The sequence below is a fragment of the Callithrix jacchus genome, chromosome 13 (assembly GCF_049354715.1).
Source record: "Callithrix jacchus isolate 240 chromosome 13, calJac240_pri, whole genome shotgun sequence".
Classification (NCBI taxonomy): Eukaryota; Metazoa; Chordata; class Mammalia; order Primates; family Cebidae; genus Callithrix; species Callithrix jacchus.
In genome coordinates this window covers 10,612,037-10,639,524 of record NC_133514.1, presented here as the reverse complement: position 1 = coordinate 10,639,524, position 27,488 = coordinate 10,612,037, and the positions used below count along the sequence as shown (strand labels likewise).

The 27,488-nt window shown below is 54.0% G+C and overlaps 2 protein-coding genes across 9 annotated transcripts in view; one reads left to right on the top strand and one right to left on the bottom strand.

Moving 5' to 3' along the window:
• LOC118146726 (uncharacterized) overlaps nucleotides 1-27,488 on the top strand; it is a 52,693-nt gene that overhangs the window by 17,199 nt on the left and 8,006 nt on the right. For all 7 annotated transcript variants that reach the window (XM_078347089.1, XM_078347088.1, XM_078347087.1 and 4 more), the window contains exons 2-3: nucleotides 8,941-9,419; nucleotides 21,678-23,573. In XM_078347089.1, the coding sequence (XP_078203215.1) occupies nucleotides 22,756-23,388 (633 nt within the window). In that variant the 5' untranslated portion in view covers nucleotides 8,941-9,419; nucleotides 21,678-22,755 and the 3' untranslated portion in view covers nucleotides 23,389-23,573. The remainder of the gene's footprint in view (nucleotides 1-8,940; nucleotides 9,420-21,677; nucleotides 23,574-27,488) is intronic.
• FAM167A (family with sequence similarity 167 member A) overlaps nucleotides 1-27,488 on the bottom strand; it is a 41,340-nt gene that overhangs the window by 8,028 nt on the left and 5,824 nt on the right. Inside the window, exon 2 of one of the 2 annotated variants that reach the window (XM_002756788.8) lies at nucleotides 13,304-14,080. The exons of the other annotated variant lie outside the window; for it this stretch is intronic. Coding sequence (XP_002756834.4) covers nucleotides 13,304-13,687 — 384 coding nt within the window. The 5' untranslated portion in view covers nucleotides 13,688-14,080. The remainder of the gene's footprint in view (nucleotides 1-13,303; nucleotides 14,081-27,488) is intronic. 2 annotated transcript variants of the gene reach the window in all.

Below are 27,488 nucleotides of genomic sequence, written 5' to 3'. Positions count from 1 at the left end.
AGGTTCGAGGTGAGCTCCACTCCTTACTCGCTGGGTGGCAAGTCACTGCCAACTGGAACCTCTGTGTCTTCATCTACAGGAAAGAGATAAGCGCTCTTCTCACCTCTTCCAAGGACAGTGAGAATGAAAGGCGACAACAGATAGCATGCCAGAAAATAGGAAGCGTGCTGGCCAAGTCCAGTCAGAGGCTCACCATCGTTTGAGTCCTTTCTCTCCAGGCCGAGACACACAACATGGAACCCAGCGAGGACCTCCTGGTTTTAAGCCCTCATTAAAGAGCCCAAGAAGCTGGCCAGGGTGACGCAACTCTCAGTGTGGGTTTTATGCTGTCCCTGGCAAAGCCTCTACCGTAGGACGTGCCGATTTCCAATCCCCACTCCCAGCGTGGCCTGGTGTCTGTCTGAGAACAAAAGCACTTGCTGAATTCTCAGAAGTGGAGCCTGTTATCCCAGCAACACCATAATTAGGGCACAGAACTTGGTGAAAGGGAAGGGATGTCATTGGTCGGGGGCTGTCAGAGCCCCGTGGTGACAGGGTGTTCCCACCAGGCTTGGAAGAAGCAAAGGGCGGCAGCCACACGTGGTCCCTTGGAAACAGCTGTGCTTGTGATCTTCGCTACAGATGTTTGGTTTTTCAAGGTAGACAAGAATGCACCTTAAGATGTGAGCCGCTGCACCTGGCGGAAGTGTTGGAATGTTCTAAAATCCTATGTGATTTTATGTGATGATGGTTGTACAACTCGGAAAACATTCTAAAAACCATTGAACTGTATACTTCAAGTGGGTGAATGGTGTGGTATATAAAGTTCATCTCAAGTCTTTTTGAAAAAAATGTAAAGACCAATTAAAAAAAAGAGAGAGCAAGCCAGGTTGTTTCTCAAGGTAAAAGGCCAGCTCCTGAGGGCAGGATTAAGTCACTAAAGACGGTAATTAAATGGCTCTGAAAGAGGAGAGAGAGTTCCTTACTTCCAAGCTTGACTTGGTGAGGGGAGGGTGTGGGGAGCGGGCTGGAGGAGAGGGGCAAGGAGGGCCTGGAAGAAGGGGCCAGAGGGGAAAAACCCAAGGGGATGGTCAGCTGAGGACATTCAGATAACAGAAAAGTCTAATGTGCCATGCGGTGGTTTGCTGGGGGTCGGGGACGGGGTCCTCTCTAGACCTGGGGATTTTCCTGGGGAGTCAGAATAAGAGCTGACTCCTGCCTGAAAGCTGGGTGGAATAAAAGCAAAAGCCATAGGAAAGGGGTGAGAAACGGCACGGCGGGTCCGGGAAAGTTAAATACAATTGCCACATGTCCCGGCAATTCCACTCCAGGTGCACAATGAAAACAAATGAGGAAAAACTAAAACCAGTATTTGTACGTCCACATTCACAATCACCAATAGGCGGAACCAACCCAGTGCCCTCCACAGACAAATGGATCCACACAATGTGGCCTGTCCACAAAGTGGAATATTATTCAGCCTTGAAAAGGAAGACAATTCTGGCACATGCATGAACGTGGATGAACGCTGAGGACATTATGCTAAGTGAATTAGCCAGACACTGAAGGCCAAATACCATAGGATTCCACTTAGAAGAGGTTCCTAAAGTAGTCCAATTTATGGTGACAGAAAGCAGGATGGTGGTGCCAGGAGCTGGGGAGAGGGGCTTGGGAGTTTGCATTTAGTGAGCACAGAGTTTCCATGTTAGCAGATGAAGTTCTGGGGATGGATGGTGATGACGGGGGCAGAGCAATGTGAATATACTTCGTGAACTGTCCACATAGAATGACAACAATGGTAAATTTTATATTATGCATATTTTACCACCATTTAGAAGACAACAGCCAAGTCTACAAATTTAGAGTGATCAGTTGAACCCAGTTTGCCCAGGACCTATCTGGTGGTAGCACTGAGAATCGTGCATCCAGGGAACCTCTTCAGCCCCGGGCAAACAGAGATGGCTGATCAGCTCATCTGCAGCAGTGTGGCCACAGGCGCTGGAGAATGGGGGCCCAGCCTGGACGGGTGGAGAGTGGTCTCAGTGAGGTTGTCTCTAGCTGGAGTGGCACTGGAAGCTGATGAGACCCTGAAGAGTAGTCTGGGAGGTGGAAGGGCCTCTCTGGGGGGATTCCGGGAGATGGGGACACAGAAGGGGAGGGTACTGGACCAACTGGCAAAAAAAGAGTTATTTGCCAAAGGGCCGAGAAGCTGGCTGGGGTGACTCAGCTCTCAGTGTGGGTTTCATGCTGTCCCTGGCAGAGGCTCAACTGTAAGATGTGTGTTTGGGAAAGGCAGAATTTCTGTGGAATTTGCATCCTTACTCAACATTCCCTGGCTGCTCTCTGTTCACTTGCTTGGTCTAAAGCACGGAGTGAGTTCTTCACATTCAGGGGACAATATTATTCCTAGTTGCCAATGAGATCTCGAATACTTTCTCTGGTCCCAGGGACTGATGTCTGAGTTTCTAAAACCACCTGAAGATATTAGGAATTAAAATTTTAATAAAGGACATATAATTGTCAGACCATTGGGAGCACAAGGACCGACTCTGTCAAGAGGTTACCTTTAACCCACCATGGTTTCTGCTTCCTAAAATAAAGGCCATGCACGGATAGCCAGGCAAATCCTCCTCTTTCCAACACAAGTCCTACCCGACACCCTATGAATAATTTGTCTTTTTTCTGTCATCAAATGCTTCCATTCTCTGAAGAATGTGTCTGTGTGCACTTTTGCTTATGGAAGCCTCCGTTCTTTTAGTTCGGAGAAATAAGGGTGGGTACGGCGGCAAACCTCTGAAAGCACGTTTGGAGCAGAGATTTCTGGATGCATCTTTAAAGCTGGCTTGGGAGAAATCCCAGTGTACAGGGGCCAACCCGAGGCGGGAGCATGTGTGTCCTGGAGAGCATGGTAATCAGCTCAGATCTGGGCAGGCACACAGAATCCCAAGGTGGCGAAGGGCATTTTGTCTGGTCCCCTAGTCTGGTGCTCTTATCTCTTCCATCCCAGCCTAATCGCTGTAATTAGTCTCTGGTGCCTGCTGAAAAGAGACTGCATGTAAAATCCAGGCTGTTTTGCCAGCTGCGTGTGCAGGTCCAGAACATGGTCCACTGCCCCACGATTTGGGAATGAGACTTCCAGTTCTTGAACCCTGGAAACAGTTTGTGGAATCTGTCTCCTAATCCATCTAACTTCACCTGAAGGGCTGCCTCATTGTCATCGGTGTTGTGCGGGAAAATCCACTGAGAAGCCTGGATAAAATGGTATTGCTCGATCTCGGGTTTGGCCCCTGAAAAGGAGCCAGATGAACGCTGGCAGGAAAGAAAGCAGGCGTGTCCTTCAAGTGTGCCGCTGAAGGGCAACTGGAGGTTCCGGGGAAATGTGAGAAAAGAAATGCAAACACCCCGAGGAACCAGACTGCTCCTGTGAATTGATTTCCAGAGGAAGGCTGGAGCTTGGTTTGCAGAGGTCTCTATTCTGGGAGGCTACAACCCAGTGGGAGGGAGCTGGAGCTGACTCTCCTGGCAAAGGGAGGCCACACTCATGCTCTGCAGCCTGGGGCTGAAGCTCTGGGCCGGCTGGTCCTGGGTTCTCTTTTGGGTCCCTGGTCTGGGGCTGTGGGTGGGAGAGGGGAGGATGCAATGGCTCCTGTCACTGGGCTGACTCATTGTGCAGGAAGGAGACAGCCAGACAACAGCAAGATGACATCTGAGCCAGGCCTCCGGGGCTCCTCCCTGCGAGGGGCTCCTATACCCCTGGGGAATGTTGAGTGTGCTGGGAGGGAGAGATCACAGCCCCAGAGCTGGGCAGAGAGCAGGAGGCTGTTCGGGCCCTGTCAAGGACTCCACAGCAAGAGTCAAGCTCTACCCCTGTAATGGGCCTTTGATTTTTCAAACTTGGATGGTGTGGTCCAAACTACACCTTCAGGGTGAGGCAGGCCTTTGGGAAGGACGGAGTGACGCATTCTGAGGAGCCCCTAGATGGCTGTAGAACCCAGGGGCTCTGGGTTCCAGCCCTAGTGCAGCCTCTGATGAGATGAGTGACTCTGGACAGGTGCACGTGCCCTTCACAGAGAGAGGATGCTGATCACCTCCCTCCCATCAGACTGCATCTTGGAAGTGAGGGCATTCTGGAAGCTGTACGCCCAAGGAAGGCATTCTGTGCCCAAGAGAGTGGGAGAGACGTGACTGCTGCTGGTCAGGTGAGGACAGGCCCAGATCAGTGTCACTGGCACCTACCCCTGCACCTGGGTCCCCTGTGCCTCAGCTCCCAGCATCTTTTCTGCCTCCTTTCTGCCTGCCTCCCCCTCGCTCAGTCTGTCTCCACTCAAGAGGCTGATGGCCAGATCTCCCCACTTCTTCAAACCTTTCAAAGGTATCAGGGGCCCTCTTGCTCCCTTGACCTCTCCCGCCTCCTCTCTCCCACCCTCATGCCCTCGCCCCACAGGGCAGCCATACCAGGGCTCTGACCCCTTCTCTATCTGTCACCCTTCAGGAAGAGCTCAGCCTTTTCCCTTCTCCCTGCAGAGGGGGTGACAGCCCCCTGGGTGCCTCCTACACTGCCCCTCCATGCAGCCCCCACCATGGCACCCACGTGTGGGCATCGGTTTCATTTTTTTATCACGTGTCCCCCACTAGATGGTAAAATACCAGAGGAGAGGCCAAGACTGTGCTTTCCATGGGCCCACCACAGTGCCTGGTGCATGCTCTGGTGCTCAAAAGCCATTTGTTAGATGAATGAATCAATGAATCAGTCCATTAATTACATTTCCCCAGAGCCAGGTCTTCGTTTTCCACACTCCATTACCCGGTACCTGTCTCCACGGCTGGGACAGCCCTGGAGAAATCTCTCCTCCCTCTGCTACCCGGGCTGCCCCCAGGCCTGTGGAGAGGCAGTGAGTAGAAAGGACAGAGGAGCAGCCCGTGGTTTAAAGTCCTCTCCACAACTCGCTGGTGATGCCACCCTGGGCAAGACACCATACATCTGAGCCACAATTTCCTCATCTGTTAAATGAGCATAATAGTACCCACTTCTTAATAATGATTGACAATAATTAAACAGTAATTAAATGGGCAACTACTGATCACTTATGAGGAGTAAATAAACCCCTATATGCACACTCAGTACAGGACGTGGAGATCGGAATTGCCAGTTCCGTCTTCATACGCAGAACCACAGAGTAAACCATTCGATTACATTTTACTTCCCATGTGGCGCTCGCCCCACCTCCTGGGTGTGGGGTCCCTGTGGGGGCCTCCTTTGCTCCTCACAGCCTGGCTCAGAGCAGGTCCCCGGCTCAAGCTTCACCTGCCCTTACTGGATGCTTCCTTGTTCCTGACGACTGTACTGCCCATCACACGTCACCTGGCATAGCCCGGGTTGGGTAGGGCTGTTATCGTCTCTATTACCAAGTGTCGCCAACGTCAGAAGGCCGGTCACACCAATGTACTTCAGACTCCAGAAGTGGGGGGGACCCTCCCACTCTGGGGTGTCCTTAGCTTGCACATGAGGAGGGCCAGGCCCGCCACTGTGGGGCCAGGGGTTTCCTCAACTTCCCTGCCACTCCCCTGGAGAGCAAGTGGGGGCTGTTGTGAGGCCAAGTAGCCAGTCATAGGACTGCGGTTCCCGCCAGACTGGGAGCGTGGCCTGGGCATGGCTGTTCCTCCTGGGCTCCCAGCAAGACCTGCAGGGAGGGCTGGCTCCCTCGCCTCTGTGAACTGCGCCACTCTGCTGGGGGGCTCTGGGCCAGTAGGTGGAGGGAGAGAAGACACCCCAAGCAGGGACCACCTGCCTGCACTGACAGGAGCTCCCCTGCACGGCCTTCTCAACCCCACGTGCAGGAAGGCCTCCCCCATCTGCAGACAGGAATTGGGGCTTCATCACTGGAAAGAAACTGGAAGCTTTAGCCAAGGTGGCAATTGTCCTATGGAAACAGAGTTCTGAGGTGCCCTGGGGTCACCTGAGAGCCCTCGGAAGACCCCTGGGCACCACTGTTGGGATTTCTAGGCTTTTCTTGGGTTCTCTATCCCCCGGCCTGGAAATGGATGTAGCAGCGGGAGCTTCACATCTGATGCTGGGCGAGAACCAGCGAGGAAGGTGTCAGCAGGCTGCTGACTGAGAGGGAGGGAGAGCTCAGGGAAGGACATGAGCTGCTGGGGTGGGGACCATGGCTGTAATTAGGGCTCCCAGGCACCTGTAGTTGCTATAGGTGGATTCCCGCCTGCGCTTCCAAAGAGAAGTGAAGCAAATCTATTTGCTGCCCCGCCCTCCAGCCTCCTTTGAGCCATTTTGTTCTCCAAAGTCACTTCATACTCCATGACTTGGGTCCTGTCTTCTCGGGAAGAAAAGGCTTTGGGCTTCAGCTGCTAGGGGCCTCACAGTTTCCTATAGCATCGGGGGTGAATCCAGACCCGCCGTACGCCCCTGAGGTCGGGCAAATCTGAGTTTAAATTCCTGCTCTGCTGATTGATCTTGGGCAAGTTTCTTAACCTCAGTTTTCTCATCTGTGAAATGGGGATAGTAATCACGCCTACCTGGAAAGATTGCTGTAGCTATTGAATGATGAGACGTATGTGTGTAAACATGCATGACACAGCACCCAACCATCACAGGGGCCCAGCAAGTGTTCAGCGCCCTAGTGCTGCTTATCCCTCTCCTCCCGGCTCGACACCTTGCTAGGTAGGGATTTTTTATCCTCCTTTTACAATCACAAAGTCAGGAAGGCTTAGTTAATGGTTTGCCTAAAGTCACACAGGTAGGAGATGGCGGAATCTGACTTGAAGTTTAATGTAAGTATAAACAGTGTGCTTTTTCCACCGCACTCTCGACCAGTTAATGGGCCGGTTGCATTTGAATCACTTGCAGGTACTTGTAAAACCCCAGCACCAACCCAGGTTTACGGAATCTGAATTTCCATGGAGGGCTGGGAGGAAACTGCACTTTTAGCAAGGGCTCTGGGTGCCTCACCCAACACTTACTACTCCATATCATGGTATGCTGTAATCATGGGGAGGGTGCCCATCAGAGGACTTGCGTTTATTAATATAGAAGAAATGTGAATGGGAAACAAGGAGAAGCTTAATGCAATCGTGGACAGGCATGGATCTGGCTGCCCGGGAGCTGAGGAATTTGCAGATTTCCCTTGGGTGAGTTTCATCATCCACTCAGGACGGCCCTCAGTTCACCAGAACGTTTCAGAACTCAACTTACTGCACCTCCAGTATAACTTGTCAGGCTGTGCTGCTGCCTTTATGTGCCTGTGTTCTACTTGGAAGGGAAACTCCACAAAGACGGGAGCCCTGACCTGTCCACTGTGGCCCCACCCAGCATGGAAGCCAGCTGGCCAGTGGATGCTGGTGGTGCTGAACGGACACGGGGCTGGATGGAAAGACTCCCGCCTGCCTCTCACAGCCCTGGGATGGCCGTGAGCTGCTATTCTGCTGAGACGCTGCTGTGGGGATCCTCCAATTGCCTTCCTTCTCCTTGACCCAGCAAGACAGCCAGGAGAGGGAGAGCAGGCAGGACCTCCCAACTGGGGTCAGCTGCAGCTCCCTGGCCAGCAATCCAGCCTCCTCAGCTCTCACATCAAGCAGGAATGTTGAGAGATTGAAGGCCTTATTTTAATTTTATTCTAGGAGATCCTATGCCTTAAAAATAATCTGTAGAGTATAAGGTGAAGACTGTATACCGATTACATTGGCCAGGCAGAGAAGAGCCTGGTGCGGAAATGTTTCTTTGGTCTTTTAATAATCTCTTTTCCCCTTGATTATACACAACATATTCCTATTTTAGAAACTCCGAAAACTATGGAAAATTCAAAAGAATAATATCACCACTCAGAAACGAAGATCATTCAGTTCTGGGTTATTCCCTTTGCTGGTTCTTTTGCTTGTAAATTTTTTAATAAGCCCAAAGAGACCGTCTCTGCCCAGATGGACAGAACAGGAATCTTCCCTGCAGGGCTGGTGCCAGGCAGGCTGGAAGCCCCAGGCTGTGCAGAGAAGACTTAGCCTTGGGCGAACAGATGCTGGGACTAGAAATTCTCTTGTGAACCAAATCCCAGCTCAGCCGGTACCTCCCCGATGGCTCTGAGTAACTTGCTCTCTTCATCCTGAAACAGTGCAGTTGCCCAGTCCCTGCTAAACGGTGGTTACGAGGCATTGCTAGCAACCCCCTGTGTGACCTTTTACAAGTATCCCGTGCTGAGGGATTGAAGCACAGGCTTCCTGACAGCTCAGGGCCTGGTGACTTGGACAGGTAGTGTGCCAAGAACAAAGGAAACAGATCTGGATCCGAGGCCAGGTGATGTGTGTCTGTGGTGCGGTTCAGCCACATCCTTGCATGCGACCTTGGCCCAGTCACTTTAACCTCTCTGTCCCTCAGTTCTATAATCTTGCTGGGCCTCAGTCTTCTCCTCTGTAAAATGGGAATAGCAAATACTTCCAAGCCTTCTCGCAGGATAGTGTATGTGAAAGGCTCCCTAGATGGGGGGTATCAACTTGGCTGTATCGCCCATTTTCCATCAGAAGATGCTTGGTTGGTGTGACCTGCCATTTAGCCACACCGCTCAGCACACATGGTTGTCACCAGCCTCAGAGGGCTGTACCCGGACATACCAGAGTCCTATGCATGCCACGCAGGCAATTTGGGCAACAGAGGGTTAATGGGGAGAGGGCAGCCCCCTCGAAGCCAAGCTGTGCCCACAGTGGGGCCAGCTGAGTTGAGGTCACAGACCTCCTGCCTCGACAGGCCCTAAGTGATGAAAACTCGTCAGGGTTCTCTCTCCTTTTCCTGACAGCCATAAACACCTTCCTGGGGATGTGCCTGTGGAGAGAAAAATATTGGTGGGCACCTGGGGCTTCTCACTACAGCTGCCCATTAGGAAGCCAGAGTATTTTGGTTTTTGTTTTGGCACGGCATAAACCACAAGGAAGACTTTATTGCCTCTTTTCTCTGTCTTCCAGGTTGGCAAGGGGAACCTGTGGGTTCCAGGTTGGCAAGGGGAACCTGACTGAAGAGAGAAGACAGAAGTGAGGGTCCCCGCTGCCCTGTGCTGAGTGCTGAGGGCCCCACCCAGGGGAGTTGGCTGATGGACCCACGCCCGGGCAGAGGCGTGTGCAAACGCTCTGAATTCCAGACTCAGCTGGAGAGGAGAGAATTCCACAGCTCCAGGTCATGCTCTTTCTAGCTCCCCTACTTCCCAAAGCAAGGCCCTCCCGCCACTCCCATTCGGGCTACTCGGCCACCTGGAAGGTGAAAGCTGGGGACTGTGACCTTCTGGTGACGTGAGCAGTGACGAACCACAGCTGCACAATGGCCATTCCCTGAGCTGGTGTCCTGGGACCTGCAAGACTGAGCCTTGCCTGGAGAAGTCAGGTGGCTGCAGCCCTGCCTGCTACAGCCAGAGAGTGACACATCTCCAACTCTGCCCAGGGAGCCCAAGGTAAGGCCTTCTTAGCTGGGAGTCGAGCTAAGAGGCTTAGAGGATCTCCACCAGCCTTATATCCCTAACACATTGGTCTGAAGGAAAATCTAATCTACTTGCTGGTCCCTGGGGGGCATCAGGAGTGACAGTCATTTCACTGAAAGCTGAGAGGGAGAGCTGACCCCTGAGAGCTCTTAGGATCCTTCCTCACCTTAGAAATCAGCCACGGTCAGGTAGTCACTCTGCCTTTTAGCTGGTCTTGCTGGAGGCAGGAGCAGACGAGCTTCTGCTTCCAGACCCAGCACTGCCAGCCTCTGGATGGGGTGATATTGATCACTGCCTCCAGGGGGAGCTGCTAGGTAGTCAGAGGACAGGTTAGGGTCTGCCCTCTCCTGCGGTCAAAACTCCCATTGAGTTATGGAAAATATCCCCATGAGTAAGGGAATTACAGATTTCCAATCAATTACCTTGGCCATGTGAGAACAAACAACACATCTGCCCTTGAGCCTAACAAATCTGCAAGGAAGGGCTTGCCCAGGTGTAGAGAAAACCTGCTTCTAGGCTTAAAATAGAGCAAAAAAGGTCATGCAAGCTACGTTCACTGAGTTAAAAAAATAGGTTAATTTTTAAAGGTGCCCTCAATGAGTTAACCGCTGATGAATGAGGGAAACCGCGGCATTAAGTTTAATGTTCTGGCTGAGACTTAAATAGAGCAGAATGTGTTTGTTCTCAAACGTTGAACTCTCAGTTTTCAATCCAATCAAAGGGTTTTGCAAGTTGCTGTCTAATCCTGGCAGCAGGCAGAACTGCACGTCCAGCCTGCCTACCCACCTGCCGGTCTGTGTCTGGGCTGCTTTGGGCCTCAGAGTTGGGACTGTCTGAACAAGTGTGGTTCTCGGACCACTCACGGTGGGAAGCTGTGAGTTCGTTCACTGAGGCCCATTCACCAACGGAGCCACAAGCCACGTGGGCAGTTACGACAGAGACAGGGCTCAGACCTCCCGCTTGGGGATCCTTGGGTCTGTCCTCTGAGGTCGCTTCTTGGTCGCCTGGTCCTGGTCTTGCCCTCCTTTCATTCCTTGTTACTCTAAGTGTGCCCAGGGCTAGCAGAACAGTGTCACCTTAGAGCTTGTTGGAAATCTGAAAGCACAGGCCCCCAAAGGGACCAGAATCTTCATCTGCAAAGAGCCCCAGTGACCTGCCTGCGCATTAGAGTTTGGGAGTCAGTGTCCTGAGGGATTCTCTATCCTGCAATCAGCATGATGTCTGAAGCATGCACCTGCTGGGTCAGTGATCTTCGAGCATGCCTAATGGGACCCTCTGTGTCGGGCCACTCATGAGCCTTACTTGCTACCTCTCTTCCCATAGCTCTCTTCTCGGTATGAGTTCCAGCCCCGGCTCTGCCACTCACTTGTCATGTCATCCTTGGCAGGCCACCTGACTTCTGTGGACATCAGTGCATTCATCTGTAAACCAGACACAATGAGGGCAATCTCGCAGTTTAGTTGTAAGAATCAGAGATCATGGGGTGAGGCTGGAACTCATTCAGTCCTGCTTCTCTCTCTGCCCCACCCCCAGGCATTCTGTTGCTAACATTTTCGTGATGTACATTTTTAGGAGCCAAACAGTAAAATCGATTGCCTGCGGAGGGTGCCATGTCATACGGTGGCTGAGCAGAGCATTAGCAATGCGACCAAACGGGCCAGGGTTTAAATTTCAACTTTCTCACGTATGGCTGCATTCTTCTCTGAACCTGTTTTCTCTTCTAGAAAAGTAGGGGTGCCAGTAAGGTCATCTGATGATTAGAAGAGATGAGTAATGCCTGCGAAGTGCCTGGCACACAGGACACACCCCTGGTGGCACAGGGAAGTGGCCAGGAGAGTGGAAACAGTGCAAACATACAGCGTTCTTAATCATACTACTATGGCCTTTACCCTATGTATGACAGCCTTTGGCAGTCAGACTGGTCCTGACAGCTTCTGCTCTGCTGTTGGGCTATGGAGCCTGGCTCTACACATCACCACGGTTGCGCCTCACCCTCGGCCTCCTTCCTGGCTCAGCCAGCACACTGGGCAGGGCATCTCATGCTGCTCGGCTCACAGTGGCCTGGCAGGAGACGTGAGTCTGACTTGTAGACCGCAGACCCAGGTTGTGCATTAGAAGCACGCAGGAGCTTTGAAAACCACGCATCCCGTTATCACCCCCAGACATTCATCAGCTTGGTCTTCAGTGTGGCCTAGAAGCTCCCCAGGTGGTTCCGATACACAGCCAGAGTGAGGGATCTAAAGGAGGATGAGCAGGACAAGCTTGAGGGAACTCCATCCCGGTTTGCACCCAGAGGAGGATTCCTTGTCTCATCCCCACTCCAAAGTGGGGGCTACGCAGAATGCTAACCTCCCTAAAAAGCAGAAGCCTCGGCTCCCACAAGCAGTGAAATCTCAAGTGAACTCGAAACCAACACATTCTGTCCTTGGTGAACAGGAAAGTTTTTTGTTCCTCCTTATGGAAGCAAAGCAAAGCAGTTTGCCTCAGCCATTCAAAGAGCAGCTGGGGACTGCATGGGGTCCGTCCTGGCGCACACTGTCCATCTCCCCTCACCTCTTACATCCCCCACCAAGAGCACCAGCAGTGGCAGAGCAGCCCAGAGTCGTGGCGCAAATCCAGGGCCTCATCTTCCCCTGGGCCAACAACATGTGGGCCCTCTGGTTACTGGAGACAGACGCTGCAGAATGGTGCATTCTCAGAAGCATTCTCGGCACAAAGGGTTAAAACCCAAACAGGCTTCCAACTCATCAGTCAGATCCCTTTGTCCCTGAGCCCCGCTCCACTCCAAACCCCTTGGATTTTCTCAGTTTTCAGGATTCTGCAAAACAAACCAGACAGGCCTTAGCCCACCCTGCTGACCCAAGAGCCCCTGAAGGCTCTGGAAAGCAGCTGCCCCTGATGGTTCGCACACCTGTGGCCAGAGTGGCCTGACGTGCAGGTGTTACCTGGCCTCAGGGGACGCTGGAGCAGGGTTGAGAGCAGGGGGAGGGTTAGCTTCCTGCCTGGTGCTGCTGCCAGACACCAGTGATTCTCCCCTGGTGGGTGGGAGGGGACAGGGCACCCAGCTCTGCACCCCCACCCTGTTCTCAGGCTGAGTCACTGCTCAACAAAAGATGCTCCTATTGGGAATCTGCTTTGCCCGTGGGCAGCAAAGTGGTGGTGCTGCTGTCCCAGCTTAAACACAATGTGCCCTTTGCTCATACCTGGCCTTGCCCTGACTTCTGAGCCGACTCCTACTCTGAGCCTCTTCACAGAGCTTCTCCCCAGGCAGGACCCATCCATGGCGGCTCTGGGCGGCTCCACCACTCCAGCTCATTCCACACCGAGCCAGCTCCTCAGAGTAGCACTCTGCACAGCCACACCCCGGCCACCATGCCCCATGGAGCCACCCAGCTGGCACCCAGCATAGGGAGAGGCCACTCACTTGCATGGTCCCTGGAGTGGTGGGCAGCTGGGGTGGACAGCAGGGTTGGGGGGGTTCCAGCACAGAGGGAGGAGCAGTCTCACCCCAGGGACCCCCTTCACAGTCCAGGGAGAAGCGTTCGAGACTCCAGCACCAGGAGTGGTGTCGGGGTGAGGGTGGGGACAACTTGACATGGGTTCAGGTTCGCCCAGAAAACACCCGCTTCCTCCATTAGTGTCTGTAATTAGGGGCTGATTGACGCTTGGGTCCCCCCAGCCACAAATGAGGCCTGCCTTCAACTCATGGGAAGATTACAGATGTGCACTTGGGAGGTGGAGACAAGGGACAGAATAGAGGGTGGGTGTGGGAAGACAGACAGAGACAGAAAGACACAGAGACACAGACAGATGGTAGCATTGCTTCTTTTCTGGGGATTCTTGGGGCAGCCACTCACCAGTTCCTTCCGGAGCCATGCTATGGCTTCATCTATGCTCTGAAAGCCTTCCAGCTTGCCAGTGGACAGGGGTCTGGTGCCCTGGCTGGCGCTCCTGGCAGGAGGGGGGTGCTGCTCGGGCTCTCTCAGGGGGAGCAAGGGCTCCTGCCCACCACGCTCCCCCTCCTCCATGCTCGCCTGTGGCTCCGTAGCTGCAGCTGCCCTCGGGAAGGGCCACGTCTGCTCCTCCAGCCTGGCCTGCCATTCCAGGTAGGAAGGCCTCCGGGTCTCCAGCCTCAGTTTCTCAGTGAGGGCCTTCAGGCTCCGGAGGTGGTCATCCGGTGGTGCGGCTCCTGCCTCCTCCTCTGCACCCACTTCTTCCACGTGGATCTGGGGCACAGACATTCTACAGTCTGTCCTGGGAGCCGAACATGGGAGGGGGTGGGGGGCTGAGGGTGAGGCTTGGTGGGTGGCACAGTTGGGTCTGGCTCTGGGATGGCCTCATCCAGGTGCCCGAGGGCATTTCCAGAATGGGAGTGGCCTTGGAGGCTGGTGGCTGGTGAGCGGAGAGGAACCGCAGTATGCTGCGCAGGGCACCCTCCTGGAGGCTCCGGTCTATGATCCGTCCTGGAATCCTGTGGGTGCCATGCTCGGCAGAAGGCAGGAACAGACAGGTGTCGCAGGAATCTCAGGCAGCCCGTGCCAAGGTCTATCCGTCCTGAAGGCGCTCGAAGACCAGACTGGCAGGACGAAGGCCCAGAGCTCCCTCCTCTCAGGAAGGGCAGGCGGCTGGAGATCCTGCGGGAGGGGTGAGAATTGCATCAGTCCTGATGCCTGCCTTGCCACTCACAGGTGGGCACGTCCACTCCACAGGAAAGGAAACTGAGGCTCAGAGTGGACTGTGACCGGGCTTCTCATGGCTAGTCCGGAATGGAAGTGATGTCGTTTCAATGCCTTAATTCAGTGCAGCAGAAAAGTTAACGACCAACTGATACACTGTGCAGTGTTTTACCATTTATAAAATGACTCCGCCTCTACTATCTCATTTAATGCTCCCAGCAAGTCTGCAGGGATTTGTTTTTATTCCCATTTTGCACACAAGGAACCCACATCTCCTAGAGATTAAATGACCCACTGAGATCTCCCAGCAAGAATTTGGGGGAACAAGCTCAGGCTGTCTGAATCTGAAGGCACAGGTCTCTCCTCTGTGTGGCAACAGCAGGAGGGTCCCCAGAGCCAGCCAGCTGAGCTCAGGTGTGTCTGCTCCGTCCAGGTGCCGCTGCCCCCTCACCACCTCCACCCACTGCAGGCCCCGTCCTCCGGCAGCGGTTCTTACATCCAGGTCTTACCCCACACTCCCAGCTTCCTCCTCCAAGAACAACACTTTACCTCACCTCTTCAGAGACAGAAGCAAAGAAACCTGCAGCTGTGGAGCGAAGAAGGCGGTGGCATCTGAGCTGGACGGCTAAAGGAGCAGGCTGTGACTCACTGTTCTAGAATGAGGCTTCTTGTGTTCACCTAAGTGCCTGCACGGCAACCTGTCTTCAGTAAGGACTCCAGCTATGGGATCTGATTTGGCTTCCCCATCTCCAGACAGGAGGCATAAACCCAGGCTTCTACCCTGTAACATCAGACGTGGGGTACAAACCTAACTCCCAGTGAGGAGAGACCCCAGCCTCCAGACTCTGCAGCCCGAGGGCCACGCGGCGGGCAGCGGAGTTGGTGAATCAGAGTAGGAGATACATGATTTGGACCCAGGTGGGAAGCCCTGGGCTTTCAGGGTGAGTTAAAAAAAAATCTGTGCTGGGGGACATGCAGCTATAAATAAGAATGAACTGATGCGGAATGATGCCCCAGATAAAGCTGAAATGAAGAAAAACAAGATGCTCAGCAGCCTGGAGAGTAGGCCGCCCTTGGGGTGAAAAAGGAGAAAGGGAAAGGGATTGTTATTGACTTGTAAATGCCTAAAAGCATCCTGGCAAAAACAAAAAACAAAAAGGAATGGAATAGCCATAGCCATGGTTACCTGTTTGGACCGAGGGGAACCAGGCAGAAGGGAGGTGAGGAGAGGAGGGAAGGACTTAAGATGGGCGTGGCAAAAGCTGAGTGGTGCGCAGGCCACGCGGGTTGTCCTGGGGTTCCTCTCCGACATGACTCGAAGATGCTCAAGAAGGACGGACAAAAGTCTCCGGTCCAGACCTTTTCCTTAGCTCCAGCCTGTGGGGGGCCTGCAACCAGAGGACGTCCTGCTGCCCCAACCTCGGCTGCCCTGTGCTATGAACCTGTCCCTGCTGAGGGGCATCCATGGAGAATGAGAAGGAACAGTTCACCCCAACTGGGAAGCAGAGAAACCTCTCACCTCCAGCCCTGCTTGGAGCAAGTGAGAATCCCCCTGAGGAACTGGATTCTGGTTCAATTGGTCTGAGATGCGACTCACAGCAGCCTTCAGCCCCCGGATCTGAGTGTGCAGCCACAGCGGAGAACCACCATCTCCAGACACAGACACTAGGCCTGGGGGCAGATGGCCTAGCTCCAGGTCTGGTCAGGCTTACTAAGCCTCATGTTCTTCATCTGTAAAATGGGGGTGATACATACCAACCTCCCATGCTCTAGCAGAGTGGCAGAACTAAAGCTCACAGGCATTCTGAAGACTTAGTGCACTAAGTCTGCAAAAGTGAAATGTACTCGTGGGAGTCTTCCGTGCAGTTTCACGGTCAGAATCTGTCCAAATCTAAAGACTCATTAGCTACTTTCTGGAGCCCCTCCCAGGCGCCGTCTGCCTCTTTGCTGAGGTGCCAGGATCTGTTTTGAGCGTGTCTGGGGCAGCTGCACTTACAGAGCTTCCTTCTGACTGGCAGGGGAACTGATTAGATCCATCAAAGCTTTCTGGAGAGGATTCAACTGCAGATGGATGAGCAGCGCCCTCCCTCCCTGGGTTCCGTGGGCAGATACCACGGACCAGGAGCCACGGTGGCCCACCCCTCCCCTGGCAGCAGGCGCCCACTGCAGAGGTGAGGGCACACCACCGCTGCTGGGTAAGGGGCTCCTCTTGGGGTGGGAAACACTACATGTCTGTAACTGTATTGCAGGGAATTATTTCAATTACTGTTTTTTTTTTTTTTTTTGAGATGGAGTTTCACTCTTGTAATTCAGGCTGGAATGCAATGGTGCAATCTCAGCTCACTGCAACCTCCACCTCCCAGGTTCAAGAGGTTTTTCTGCCTCAGCCTCCTGAGTAGCTGGGATTACAGGTGGCTGCCACCGCGCCCAAGCTAATTTTTTTGTATAGTTAGAAGAGATGGGATTTCACCACGTTGGCCAGGCTAGTCTCGAACTCCTGACTTCAGGTGAAGGCCTGCATGGACTATGTCAGGACCACCTGGTAGCACGGGAGACAGCCCCTGTGACCTGTGACCAGCTAGCAATGGTCCTCAGATCTGCTGAGCTTGGTGAAGTGCAGAAAACACAGTGTGCACATCTGCCCACGTGAGCCTCAAAGTAGCCCCCAGAGGCAGGCGGGACCACCCCATTTCACCAAGGAGAAATTGAGGCTAGGGCAGGTGAAGCGCCTCACCCATGGCTACAGGCAGGTGCCAGCACTCGGACCTGGGCACAGCCATTTGACTCTGTGTCAGCCTCTTTCTACTCTGGAGAGTGCGGGCTCTGGGGCTAAAGTCCCAGTGCAGCCATCAGCTCTGTAACGTTGGCACATTGCTTCATGACCACTCTGGGCCTGTGTCCTCTTCTGAGAAATGCAAACAACCAGGCTATGTAATCTGCAAGGCTCAGGGTGAAATGAAGATGCAGGGCTCCTTGTTTAAAAAGGTCTAAGAATTTCCAGACAGTGACGGCAGAGCATGAGCCCACACAAGGGGCCCCCCGTGCCACTGCCTGGGCCCCACAGCCATGAGCCCAGCCCTGGGGATGGTTACATCCACCTAGAAGTCACCCAGGGGATTTAATAAGGTTATGAATGTGAGCTCTCAGCCCAGTGCCTGGTCTACAGGAAGCCCTAGACACAGTCCTCTAGCCCTAGCCACCTTTTTAAAATGTCATTATTAGGCTGGGGGCGGTGGCTCACGCCTGTAATCCCAGTGGATCATCAGGTCAGGAGTTCAAGACCATCCTGGCCAACATGGTGAAACCCAGTCTCTACTAAAATACAAAAAATTAGCTGGGTGTGGCGGTGTGCACCTGTAATCCCAGCTACTCGGGAGGCTGGGGCAGGGGAATCGCTTGAACCTGGGAGGCAGAGGTTGCAGTGAGCTGAGATCTCACCACTGCACTCCAGCTTGGTGACAGAGCACGACTATTTTAAACAGTCATTAAGATGATGTAACTATCAGAGTTATGTCACAGTCGCCTCACAGATCAGGCCACTTCAACTGCACCGCACAGTCACTCTGGTGGTCTCTGACCTGCTGGGTGGCCCAAGCCAATCTCTGCGCCCTCACATCCTTCTCTGGACACCAAATGACATGAAGTCAGTTGATCCTACCTCCCCCAGATTTTCAGATCTCAAAAATCTCAAAAAAGAAAAAAAAAAATGGACCGGGCATGGAGTGGTTTTAGTATGTGAACAGCTCCATGCCTGTCCCTTCCCTCCTTGCTCACATTGTTAATGCCCCGCCCACAGTTCGGGGCATGGGAGGAGACTCCACTGTGTGGTCCCTGCACAGGACACCAAGGTCAGGCCCCAAAGCCTGGTTCCTGGTACCAGCACTGCTGGGGAGCCAAGCACTCAGGCTCAATCCTCTCCTCTTGGCCTCAGTTTCCTAATCTGTGCAATGGCTGAGCATCTGTGGAACCTGGTATGTAAAAGGTCTCTGGGAACTGTAAAGAGCTGTATCCACCTGAACAGCCGTGTGTGTGACATGGAAAGGCCTAAGTTAGGGAGTCACCATTTTAGAGATCATGGTCACCTATAGCCAGCTGGCAGGAACGGAGTTGCCCTTAGCACACCAGACTGTGAGGAGTTGCTGAATCTGCATGTGTTTTCCTGGTCGTCAGTGTCAGGGAAGCACTGTCCCCTGCGGGGTCTGGTGTCTGAAGAAGCTCAGAGGGGTTTCTTCCCTCCCACTAGGTACAGAAGCTGAGCTGGAATGTCACTCACACAGGCCCAGGGATGTGACAGCAGAAAGGCTTGTCCCTGCTTACTGGGCACTGAGCTGGACTCGGACTGAGCCGGCGGAGAGGTGCTAGCTGGGTGCTGGGGAACAGACGCCAGCACTGGGCAGCTTCCTGGGCTGGAAAAGCAGTGGAGGCCTCCGCTCCTATGGGACAAACCAGGGACTCCTGGGGCCCAGGACCCAGGAGGAAGAGCCCCCCAACACTAAGCAAAGGAGCTTTCTTTACACATAACCTGGGTCTTTCCCAGGGGTGGAGGAGCTGGAGAAGGAAGCCGAAGGGTGCTGCCAGACGTGGAACCCGAGTTGTATAGAAACACGAGACCAGACCCTGGAATCCCACCAGGCCCAGGCATGCCCCACTAGGCAGGCCACCCGGCAAGCAGCGGGGACAAGCCCTCAGGGGCACGTCAGCCTTTCTGCAGCTCGGTGTGGCAGCGCGGAGGACCCATGCCACACACAGGGACTGCTGTTCCAACACGCTCCCTGGCTCTCTGGCCCACAGTGGCCCCGTGAAGGAGCCTTCGCCAACCATGAGCTAATTCCTCCGGCTGCTGGAGGAGCCAGGGCAGCGCAGCCAACACCTTGTCTCGGTATGACCTAATCTGTTCACCTGGAAAAGCATCAAGTCCACTTCCTCAATGGGCTCCCAGGGGCAAGGGAGGATGCAGGCACTGACCCCTCCCCTCCTCCTTCCTTTCTCCCCATGTGATCCTGCCTGTTCCAGCCTCACATCCTCCCCTAGAACCCTTTCATTTCTTCCCCATAAGACACAGTCTTCCTAACTCCCGTCCCGGCAGTCCTGTCCTGCCCAACACCAGGCGCTGTCACATCCCTGACTCGGCAAAAGCTTTCCTCCAGTCTGGAAAGCCCTTCCCTCCCTTCCATGACTTAGTTCTCAGGGATTTTCTCGTGGGGGAAGTTTTGCCTGATTTGCCCGGGCTGGGCTGTGTGTACCCAGGACAACTGGAGCACATCAGAGAAACAACTGTGTCATTGCAACATTAGCTAACGCTTTCTCACACCACATCACCTGAGGGGTCATGCTGAAAGCTTTACACGTATTCACACATTTAATCCTCACAACAACCCTATGAATCTGGGGTATCATCATCCCCATTTTACAGATGATGAGACTGAGGCACAGACAGGTTTGGTACCTTGCCTGAGGCCACAGAGATTGTAAGTGGTGAAGCTGGGATTTGAACCTCTGCAGTCTGGCTCTGAGCTGCCCCTAACCACTGGGCTTACTGCCCCTCTTAAGTCACAGCACTTACACCCAGGGTCTTTGTTGATGGTTGTCTCTACCAGACTTTCAACTTGAGGGCAAGAACCAAGCCTTTTATGCTAGAACCCCCAGCACTGAGCACAGTGCTGCTCTCTTTAAATGTGGTGCAATGAATGAGCCAATAAAACAGATTTCCTCCCACTCACAGCGACCCATCCTTGCCCAAATCTGAGCCAGCCTGGATGGGCTGAGGGAGGCAGAAAAAGAGACCCAGGCTTCCTGGGATGGTACCTCCCCTCCTGTCCCCATGGGATGCCATCCACTCTGCCTGACCGGCCACAAGTGCCCAGACATAGGTGTGCAGGCTCTAGGCCTGCAGTGGGACAAAGGCAGGCACAGCCACAGCTCAGGCCAAATCCCAAGACTGTGTGCTGGAGTTGGGGGGGACAGCCTGGTGTGACCAAGCATGAGGTCCTTTTTGGGGTACAGTGCAGGACGAGGCCATTTTTATCCAGCAGTCTTCCCCCCTCTTCTGGAAATTCATCCCTCATCCCACGGGAGCCCATCCCTGGGGTTCCCTTTCTCCTGGGTTGTGGGGAGACACAGGGTGAGGTTTTGGTGCCAGAACCACCCAGAGGCCAGCCTTGCTCTGAGCTGGCTGGGGCCACTGGGGCCACCATGCTTACCACATATGGGAAAAGGGTCCACCGGGCAAGCAAAGCCAAGCATGAGTGTGGCAGCCTGACCATCAGAGCCCAGCGGGGGGGAGCTGGGGGTCCGCAGGTGGGGCCTGTGGGAAGCCACCCACCCTGCCCGGATTACACAGCAGAATTCCCCTACTACTTTGAGTGGGGTTTCGGACCTTCGTATCTGACCCTCACAAGCAAGCAGTGGAGAAGAAATATGAAAGAGTACAGTGGGTGCTTGCTAATGCTCGTCTTTTGTCGGACTGATTGCCACGTGCAACCCCCCTTTTTTCCTGTGTGGAGGGAGCTCCCTCTTTTTTGCAGAATAGCAGAGAGGTCGTGCAGCCTTCTCTGCAACCAGAGGACACGTCGTCCTCTTCCCTGGTTCATGCCCTGGTGACCAGGACTCTGAATGTGGTGCGTGTGAGGTGCAGAGGAAGGGAGGGTTAGGGCGCATCTGTGAACCAGCCCTGGAGGCAGATATGAGTGCAGGGGCAGTGGCGTCCTCTTAGCCAAACTGTCTCTGCTGAAGGGCTGGCCTGGGACTTCCTGGCTCTGCCTTCTGGATCTGCCCTGGTTCTGCCTGTCTTCTGGTCTTCACCTCCTGCTGATTCTGTGGGCGCCTGACAGCCTTACAATAATATCACTTCTTTTGCTCACAACCGAGAGCCCTAACTGAAAGGAGGCAGGAAGCACAACTCATTCGGGGAGGAAAATATATAACAGAGAACAAAGCAGTGTCATCAAATGTCATGACAACCCAAAAGGCCCCTCCCCCACCATTCCACTTGTCCCTTGGTGGGGGGCGGGGGGGGGGGTGATGCGACCTCCCATTGAGAACCACAGGGTGAATGGTCACTGTCCTGCTAATGAAATCCTGCTGGGTCTGTCCACATTCAGAGTTGATTTGTCTCCTAACCTGCAATCCCTGACAGGCTATGCTTGATGAGGACAGAATGACAATTTCCCATAGGAGTGAATTAACCCTTGCTCTGCTCCTCTGGCAGAAACAGCACCCACGGTTCCGTGTGCTAAATGGATACACGGTAGGTCATGGGACCAGCCCAACTGGGCTACAGCAGGACATCGGGGCAAACAACTGAAGTGCCACTGAGCCTGGCGAGCTGTGCTCTTTTGGGAGTGGCCAGGCTGTCTCAGGACTGTGAGAAGGGGATGAGCAGAGGCACGCAGAGCAGAGGCGGCTGCCCAGAGGTGAGCCCGCTGCTGTGTCTGCCTCCTGCAGGCTGCCGCTTCCTCCACCTGCAGCTGCTTCCCTTCTCATCACCAGCCTCCACCCCTCAAGGTTGCCTCAGGTCTGTTTCTGCGCTAACTCTATTAAAATCCCCATTTTACAGGTGAGAAAATGGAGAGCTTTTCTCATGAAATTGAAGCCCAAACTCCCATGAACAGACGTGATGGCCTGAGATCCTGGCCCAGGAAAAGGGGTGCTTTATTTAGCACCTACAAATGCCGGGGGCGTTTGCAGACATGTTCCCCAGCGTCAGCACGGGCAGAGCAATGGTGAGTCACCTTAAAGAGTTCACCGAGCTGCACACGCATCCAGCCTTCGTGTCCTTCGACTTCACACAGGAGAAATCGGAGGCCTCGGAGGCTGGTGGGTTCTGGGAACACAGACCACGGGAGAGCTGGGGCGATCTCCACCCTCTGTCCCCTTCATCACAGCCGCGTGCTCCTGACCCCTCAGCCTGAGCCTGGGGATGTGGACACTGTTCCCTTCTCCACAGAGCTCCCTCCTCCAGGCTTCTTCTCTGCCTTACTGCCAGTTATCCTTCTAAAATGCAACTCGGATCCTACCCCTTCTTAATAACTTTCCTACCAAATAACTGTTATTGAGATGAGGTCTCGCTGTCACCCAGGCTGGAGTGCAAGTGGCACAATCATAGCTCACTGCAGCCTCAGACTCCTGGGGTCAAGTGATCTCCTGCCTCAGCCTCCTGAGTAGCTGGGACTGCAGGCATGTGCCAAGCTGCTAATATATATCAAACACTCAATATGCCAGGCACTATAAGAAGATAGCACCTCACTTATTTGCATGAGAATGTTGTGAAGTATGCACTCTGCCCCATGATACAGATGAAACCAAGGCACAGAAATGATAAGTCTCAGGCCCAACGGCACTCAGACCGTACCTGGCAGGGCAAGGACTGAAACTAGCAGGGGCATAGCTCCCTGTGGAGGTGGAGGGGAGAGCTGTGGCAGGAGCCAGGAAGGCTGAGCTGGGGACCAAGACCAGGTCACAGGCTCCGTGACCCTCTCCACAGTCTACTCAAATAGAACTAAGCAAGAGTCCTCTGGGAATCAAGTTGTCCGGAAGACGGCCAGCTCTGTGTTGGTTCTGTGCTGTCCTGTGATGCTGGCCATCCTCAGCAGAACCACCTTCACTGAGTTTCTGGAGCACACCTACACAGGGGCATGTCTACACTGGAGCACGTCTACACTGGGACACATCTACATGGAAGCACATCTACACAGGGACATGTCTACACTGGAGCACGTCTACACTGGGGAACGTCTACACTGTGGCACATCTCCATGGGAGCATGTCTACACTGGAGCAGGTCTACACTGGGGCACGTCTACATGGGAGCACATCTCCATGGGAGCACGTCTACACTGGGGCATGTCTACACTGGGGCACGTCTACGTAGGAGCACATCTACACCGGAGCACGTCTACACGGGAGCACGTCTACACTGGAGCATGTCTACACTGGAGCACGTCTACACAGGAGCACATCTACACTGGAGCATGTCTACACTGGAGAACATCTACATGGGAGCATGTCTACACTGGAGCACGTCTACACTAGAGCACATCTACATTGAGGCACATCTACACGGGAGCACATCTACACTGGAGAACATCTATACGGAAGCACGTCTACACTGTAGCACATCTACACGGGAGCATGTCTACACTGGGGCGCATCTACACGGGAGCACGTCTACACTGAAGCACGTCGACACTGGAGCATGTCTACATGACAGCACGTCTACAGGGGAGCACGTCTACACGGGAGCACATCTACACTGCAAGGAAGGCTGAGTCTTCTCATCCTATTGTTCAGCAAGCAGAGGTGGCAGCCTACGTGACCAGCGTAAGGACCGGAGCTCTCCAGTGACAGGCCGGAGCCTATTGCTCATACTCCTTGGGGTTGCTGTACCGTCTTCTAGGACCTACTATGTGGACAGGACTGGCTCTCACCCATGTGGAAAGCTTTCCATCTGCAGGTATAACTGGGTTCCCCCAGACATTTCTGGAAGGAGGAATGAGCTACCCCGTGACTTAGGGGCCTGCAGGACCCTCAGCAGGGCAGGTCGTGTGCAGTGCAGGTCTTGCCGTCTTGCCCCAACACCATCTGCTTTGTTTATGGCTCTACTGCCAAAGTCAGGGTGGGCCTAGCTGTTGGGCAGAGGCCCACGTATGTGTGCAAAGCACTCTGTTTCCTCTGCTGAGCCTGCTGTTTGTGCCACCAAGCCCTAAACTCCACATCAGAGTCATAGCTTCACTCAAGGACAGCATCTCCTGACCCCTCAGTTAACACCTGCTGGGTACAGGGTGGCAGGAAGGGACATCCCCACTCTACGTTGCCCTGATGCTGTGGTTTTAGCCAGGCCAGGCCCATCAGCAGAGGGCACCACCCTGATTTCTACTGGAGAGAAAGGCAGGGGCAATGGGCTGGGACCTGGGGTGGCTTCAGAGGCCAGAGAACAGTGGGGCTAACCCCACGGCTGAGGGAGTGCAGAGGCTCTAAGGGGTTTCATGCAAGGAAAATTCAGGCAGGAGTGGGGCAGAGCTCACGCCTGCATCTTTTCCTTTTGTTTTCTAAAGTGGCAAATCCCTTTTTTCTGGGTTGTTGAAAGGTCAGGAGGTCTAGGACATGGGTCCACAGTTGGCCTAGGGAGGTAGGCCTGGAGTGTGCAGGCTTTTCTGCCTGGGTTTAACCAGAAACCCAACACCTATCTCACCCAGAAAACCAGGCAGGACCAGGCTGAGGGGATGAGGACACATCCCTGGGCCCCACAGAGCTGCTGCCAGGAGCCGGGCTGCCCTAGCGGTGTCCTCTTCCTCCGGGGTTGCCATGGCAACCGAGCAGGAGGGACCCTGCTGTCTGGCTCTGGCGCTCATCTTTTGCCTTTCCTGCCTCATCTGCATTCCAGGTCTTGGTCAGAGCTGATGTCCAGAGCCCTGAAGTGGAGATGACATCTGCCGAGACCTAACCCTGGCCCAGTGCCTTGCATGGCAGGGATGGGTTGCTGGGATGTGTGCATGTGTGTATGTGTGTGTGACAGAGAGAAAGAGTGTGGTGGGGTTGTTGCCTTGCTGTGTGTGACTGTGAGTGTGGGGGGTGGTTGCTCTGATGAGTGTGTGAATGTGAGTGTGAGTGAAGGGGGTGGTTGGTGTGGGCTGGTGGCTCTCTTGGGTGTGTGCTCTGGGTGTGGGTGGGGCTGGGTTACAGAAGCGGGTGGGTGTGGGTTAAGGAAATGAGTGGATCTGGGCAGGAAAGGAAGAAGAGACCGAGTGCCTCAGTCTGCAGTGCGTGGCACGTGGGTGCTGCGTGTGCAGGTGCCCTGTGAGCGGCTGCTGTGGCGGGACGGCCCCTTTCTGGGTCTGGGGTCCTAGTCTTCTGAAGGAATGGGCAGCGAGGGGATCTCAGCCTAAGGGAAGTTGTGCCATTAACAACCTGTGACCCTGGACAAGTCACAGAACTTCTTGAAATTCAACTGGAACAGGGACTCATTTATTTTCCTTTCCTTTTTTTTTTGAGACAGAGTTTTGCTCATCACCCAGGCTGGAGTGCAGTGGCGTGATCTTGGCGCACTGCAACCTCTGCCTCCTAGGTTCAAGCGATTCTCCTGCCTCAGCCTCCTGAGTAGCTAGGACTACAGGGGCCTGCCACCATACCAGGCTAATTTTTGTATTTTTAGTAGAGACAGTGTTTCGTCCTGTTGTCTAGGCTGGTCTCAAACTCCTGACCTCAGATGATTTGCCCACCTCAGCTTCCCAAAGTTCTGGGATCACAGGCGTGAGCCACTGCACCCGACCAGGGACTCATTTATTTGTCTGTTTGTTTTGGTTGATGGGGGTGGCTCCTGGGCCAGTCTCAGGGACAGCTGTGATGCTCTTCCTGGGGCCACCAGTGTGAGAGGATGGGTACATGGCATGAGACGCAGTACAGGTCTCTGGGAGAGGCAGGCACCCTAGTGGGCTGCACCCCTAGATTGCCTGAATGCTCTGGCTTTGGGCAGCCCTGGCTGTCACCCACTTGGGGTCCCAGCATTACTGATGGGAGTGGGAGAAACATTTTGGACAGACCCAGCCTGGTGTGGAAGAGAAAAGAGTTCCCAGCCTGGGAGTCAGCTCCCGGGGTCCTGTCCCACCCTGAGCCATCGGTTTGGGTGACCTCTGCACCCCCTTCCATCCTGAAACATGCAGAGCCTCAGCCCACAGCAGCCGGCAAAGGACCACCATGTCATGGAGCCACCCCCATGGGGCCAGGGAGGAGAGGAGCCCACTCGCCCACGTTTTCCCGGGGACTGCCTCCCAGCAAAGCCCAGTTTGCAGTGCCCTGTGTTAATGGTTGCACTTCAGCTCAGGATTGAAACTTCCGTTCCACCCCTGGTGCAGGAAGAGCAACCACACACATTTTTAAATCACCCTGCATTTACTAATTCCCACCCCTCCCCACACACAGTGGCCTGGGCCAGGGAGTCCTTCCTAAGAATTATACTGCAGAGAACTGCACAGCAGAGCCATCGAAAGGCCTGCCTCGGGTCCCACAGCTCCATGAGTGGGGCCGGCCGGGTTTGCACCCAAGTCTTTGCACTCCAAATTGAGCCTTGCATATACAATCTAGGAAACAGAGAAACTTGCTTGTCTTGCTGGGACATTATGAGGAAAGAATCTATAAAAATACTTAAGACCGAGTTGGGTGTGGTGGCTCATGCCTATAATTTCAGCACTTTGGGAGGCTGAGGCGGGCGGGTCACCTGAAGTCAGGAGCTGGAGACCAGCCTGGCCAAGATGGTGAAACCTGGCTCTACTGAAAATACAAAAATTAGTCAGGTGTAGTGACAGGTGCCTGAAATCCCAGCTACTCAGGAGGCTGAGGCAGGAGAATTGCTTGAACCCGGGAGGCAGACGTTGCAATGAGCCAAGATAGTACCACTGCACTCCAACTTGGGCGACAAGAGCAAGATTCCGTCTCAAAAAAAATACTTAAGACCTTTAGAAATTCAAAGTGCTGGGTCTGAGCTGAATAATTGATGGGCTCAGGCTGCTTGGAGCTGATGTGCAGTCCTCCTGCCTGCAGGCTGGGAGCGTGGAAACCTTCCTTCCCATTTAGCCCAGTGAAAGAGGCTGCCGGGAAAATCCCCAAGAAAGACTCCTTCCCTGTTGGTCAGAAAGAGCCCTAGGAGCTATAGTTCTAATTTATGGCCTCCCTGAAAAGAGAGGAGAAAGCCCAGGGCCACTGTAGGGAGAGGGGCTCTTGGGACACCCGGTCGCTGTGTGTTCCTTCCAAGGCTGCAGGGCTCTGGGAAAAGGCAGTCTTGGCAGGTGCGGAGAGGTGCCTGAGAATCTGAGAATTTGATTTTGGAGGAGATGGGGAGAGGGAAAATTGCCATGGGAAAAGCAGAGAAGGAAGTGGTTCTCCTCTGGGGAAATGCTCGACAAGGCAGGGATGCCCAGAAGGGCGAAGGCAGCCTGCTACCACCCCCGCAGCCGCCACATGAGACCCAGGGCTTTTCTGGCCAAAGGCCATGGTGGCAGTGGGGATTACAGAGCAGAAAGTAGACACAGAGTGGCCTTTAAAGCAATCAGCAGAGATAAAAGCAGAATGCAGTGCAGGCTGGGGTCCTGACTGTACAAACAGCAAACGCTTCCCAGCCAGCTGAAACTCGGAGACCAAGGCACAGCTAAGGACACTGGGATGTGGTCCCTCCCCCGTAGCTCCAGTCCACCAGAGTGGCTCCTAACCAGTTGGCATTGACCTCAGCCTCCACACAAGGCAGATCTAGGACTATTTGAATCCACAGGATAATTGGCTCCAACTTGAAAATAGGCAGAATCAACAAACTCCAGCTCAAGTGGGGATTTGTCCAGATGATCTGCTTTCTATTTTACTCCACAGCACAAGTTCCAAA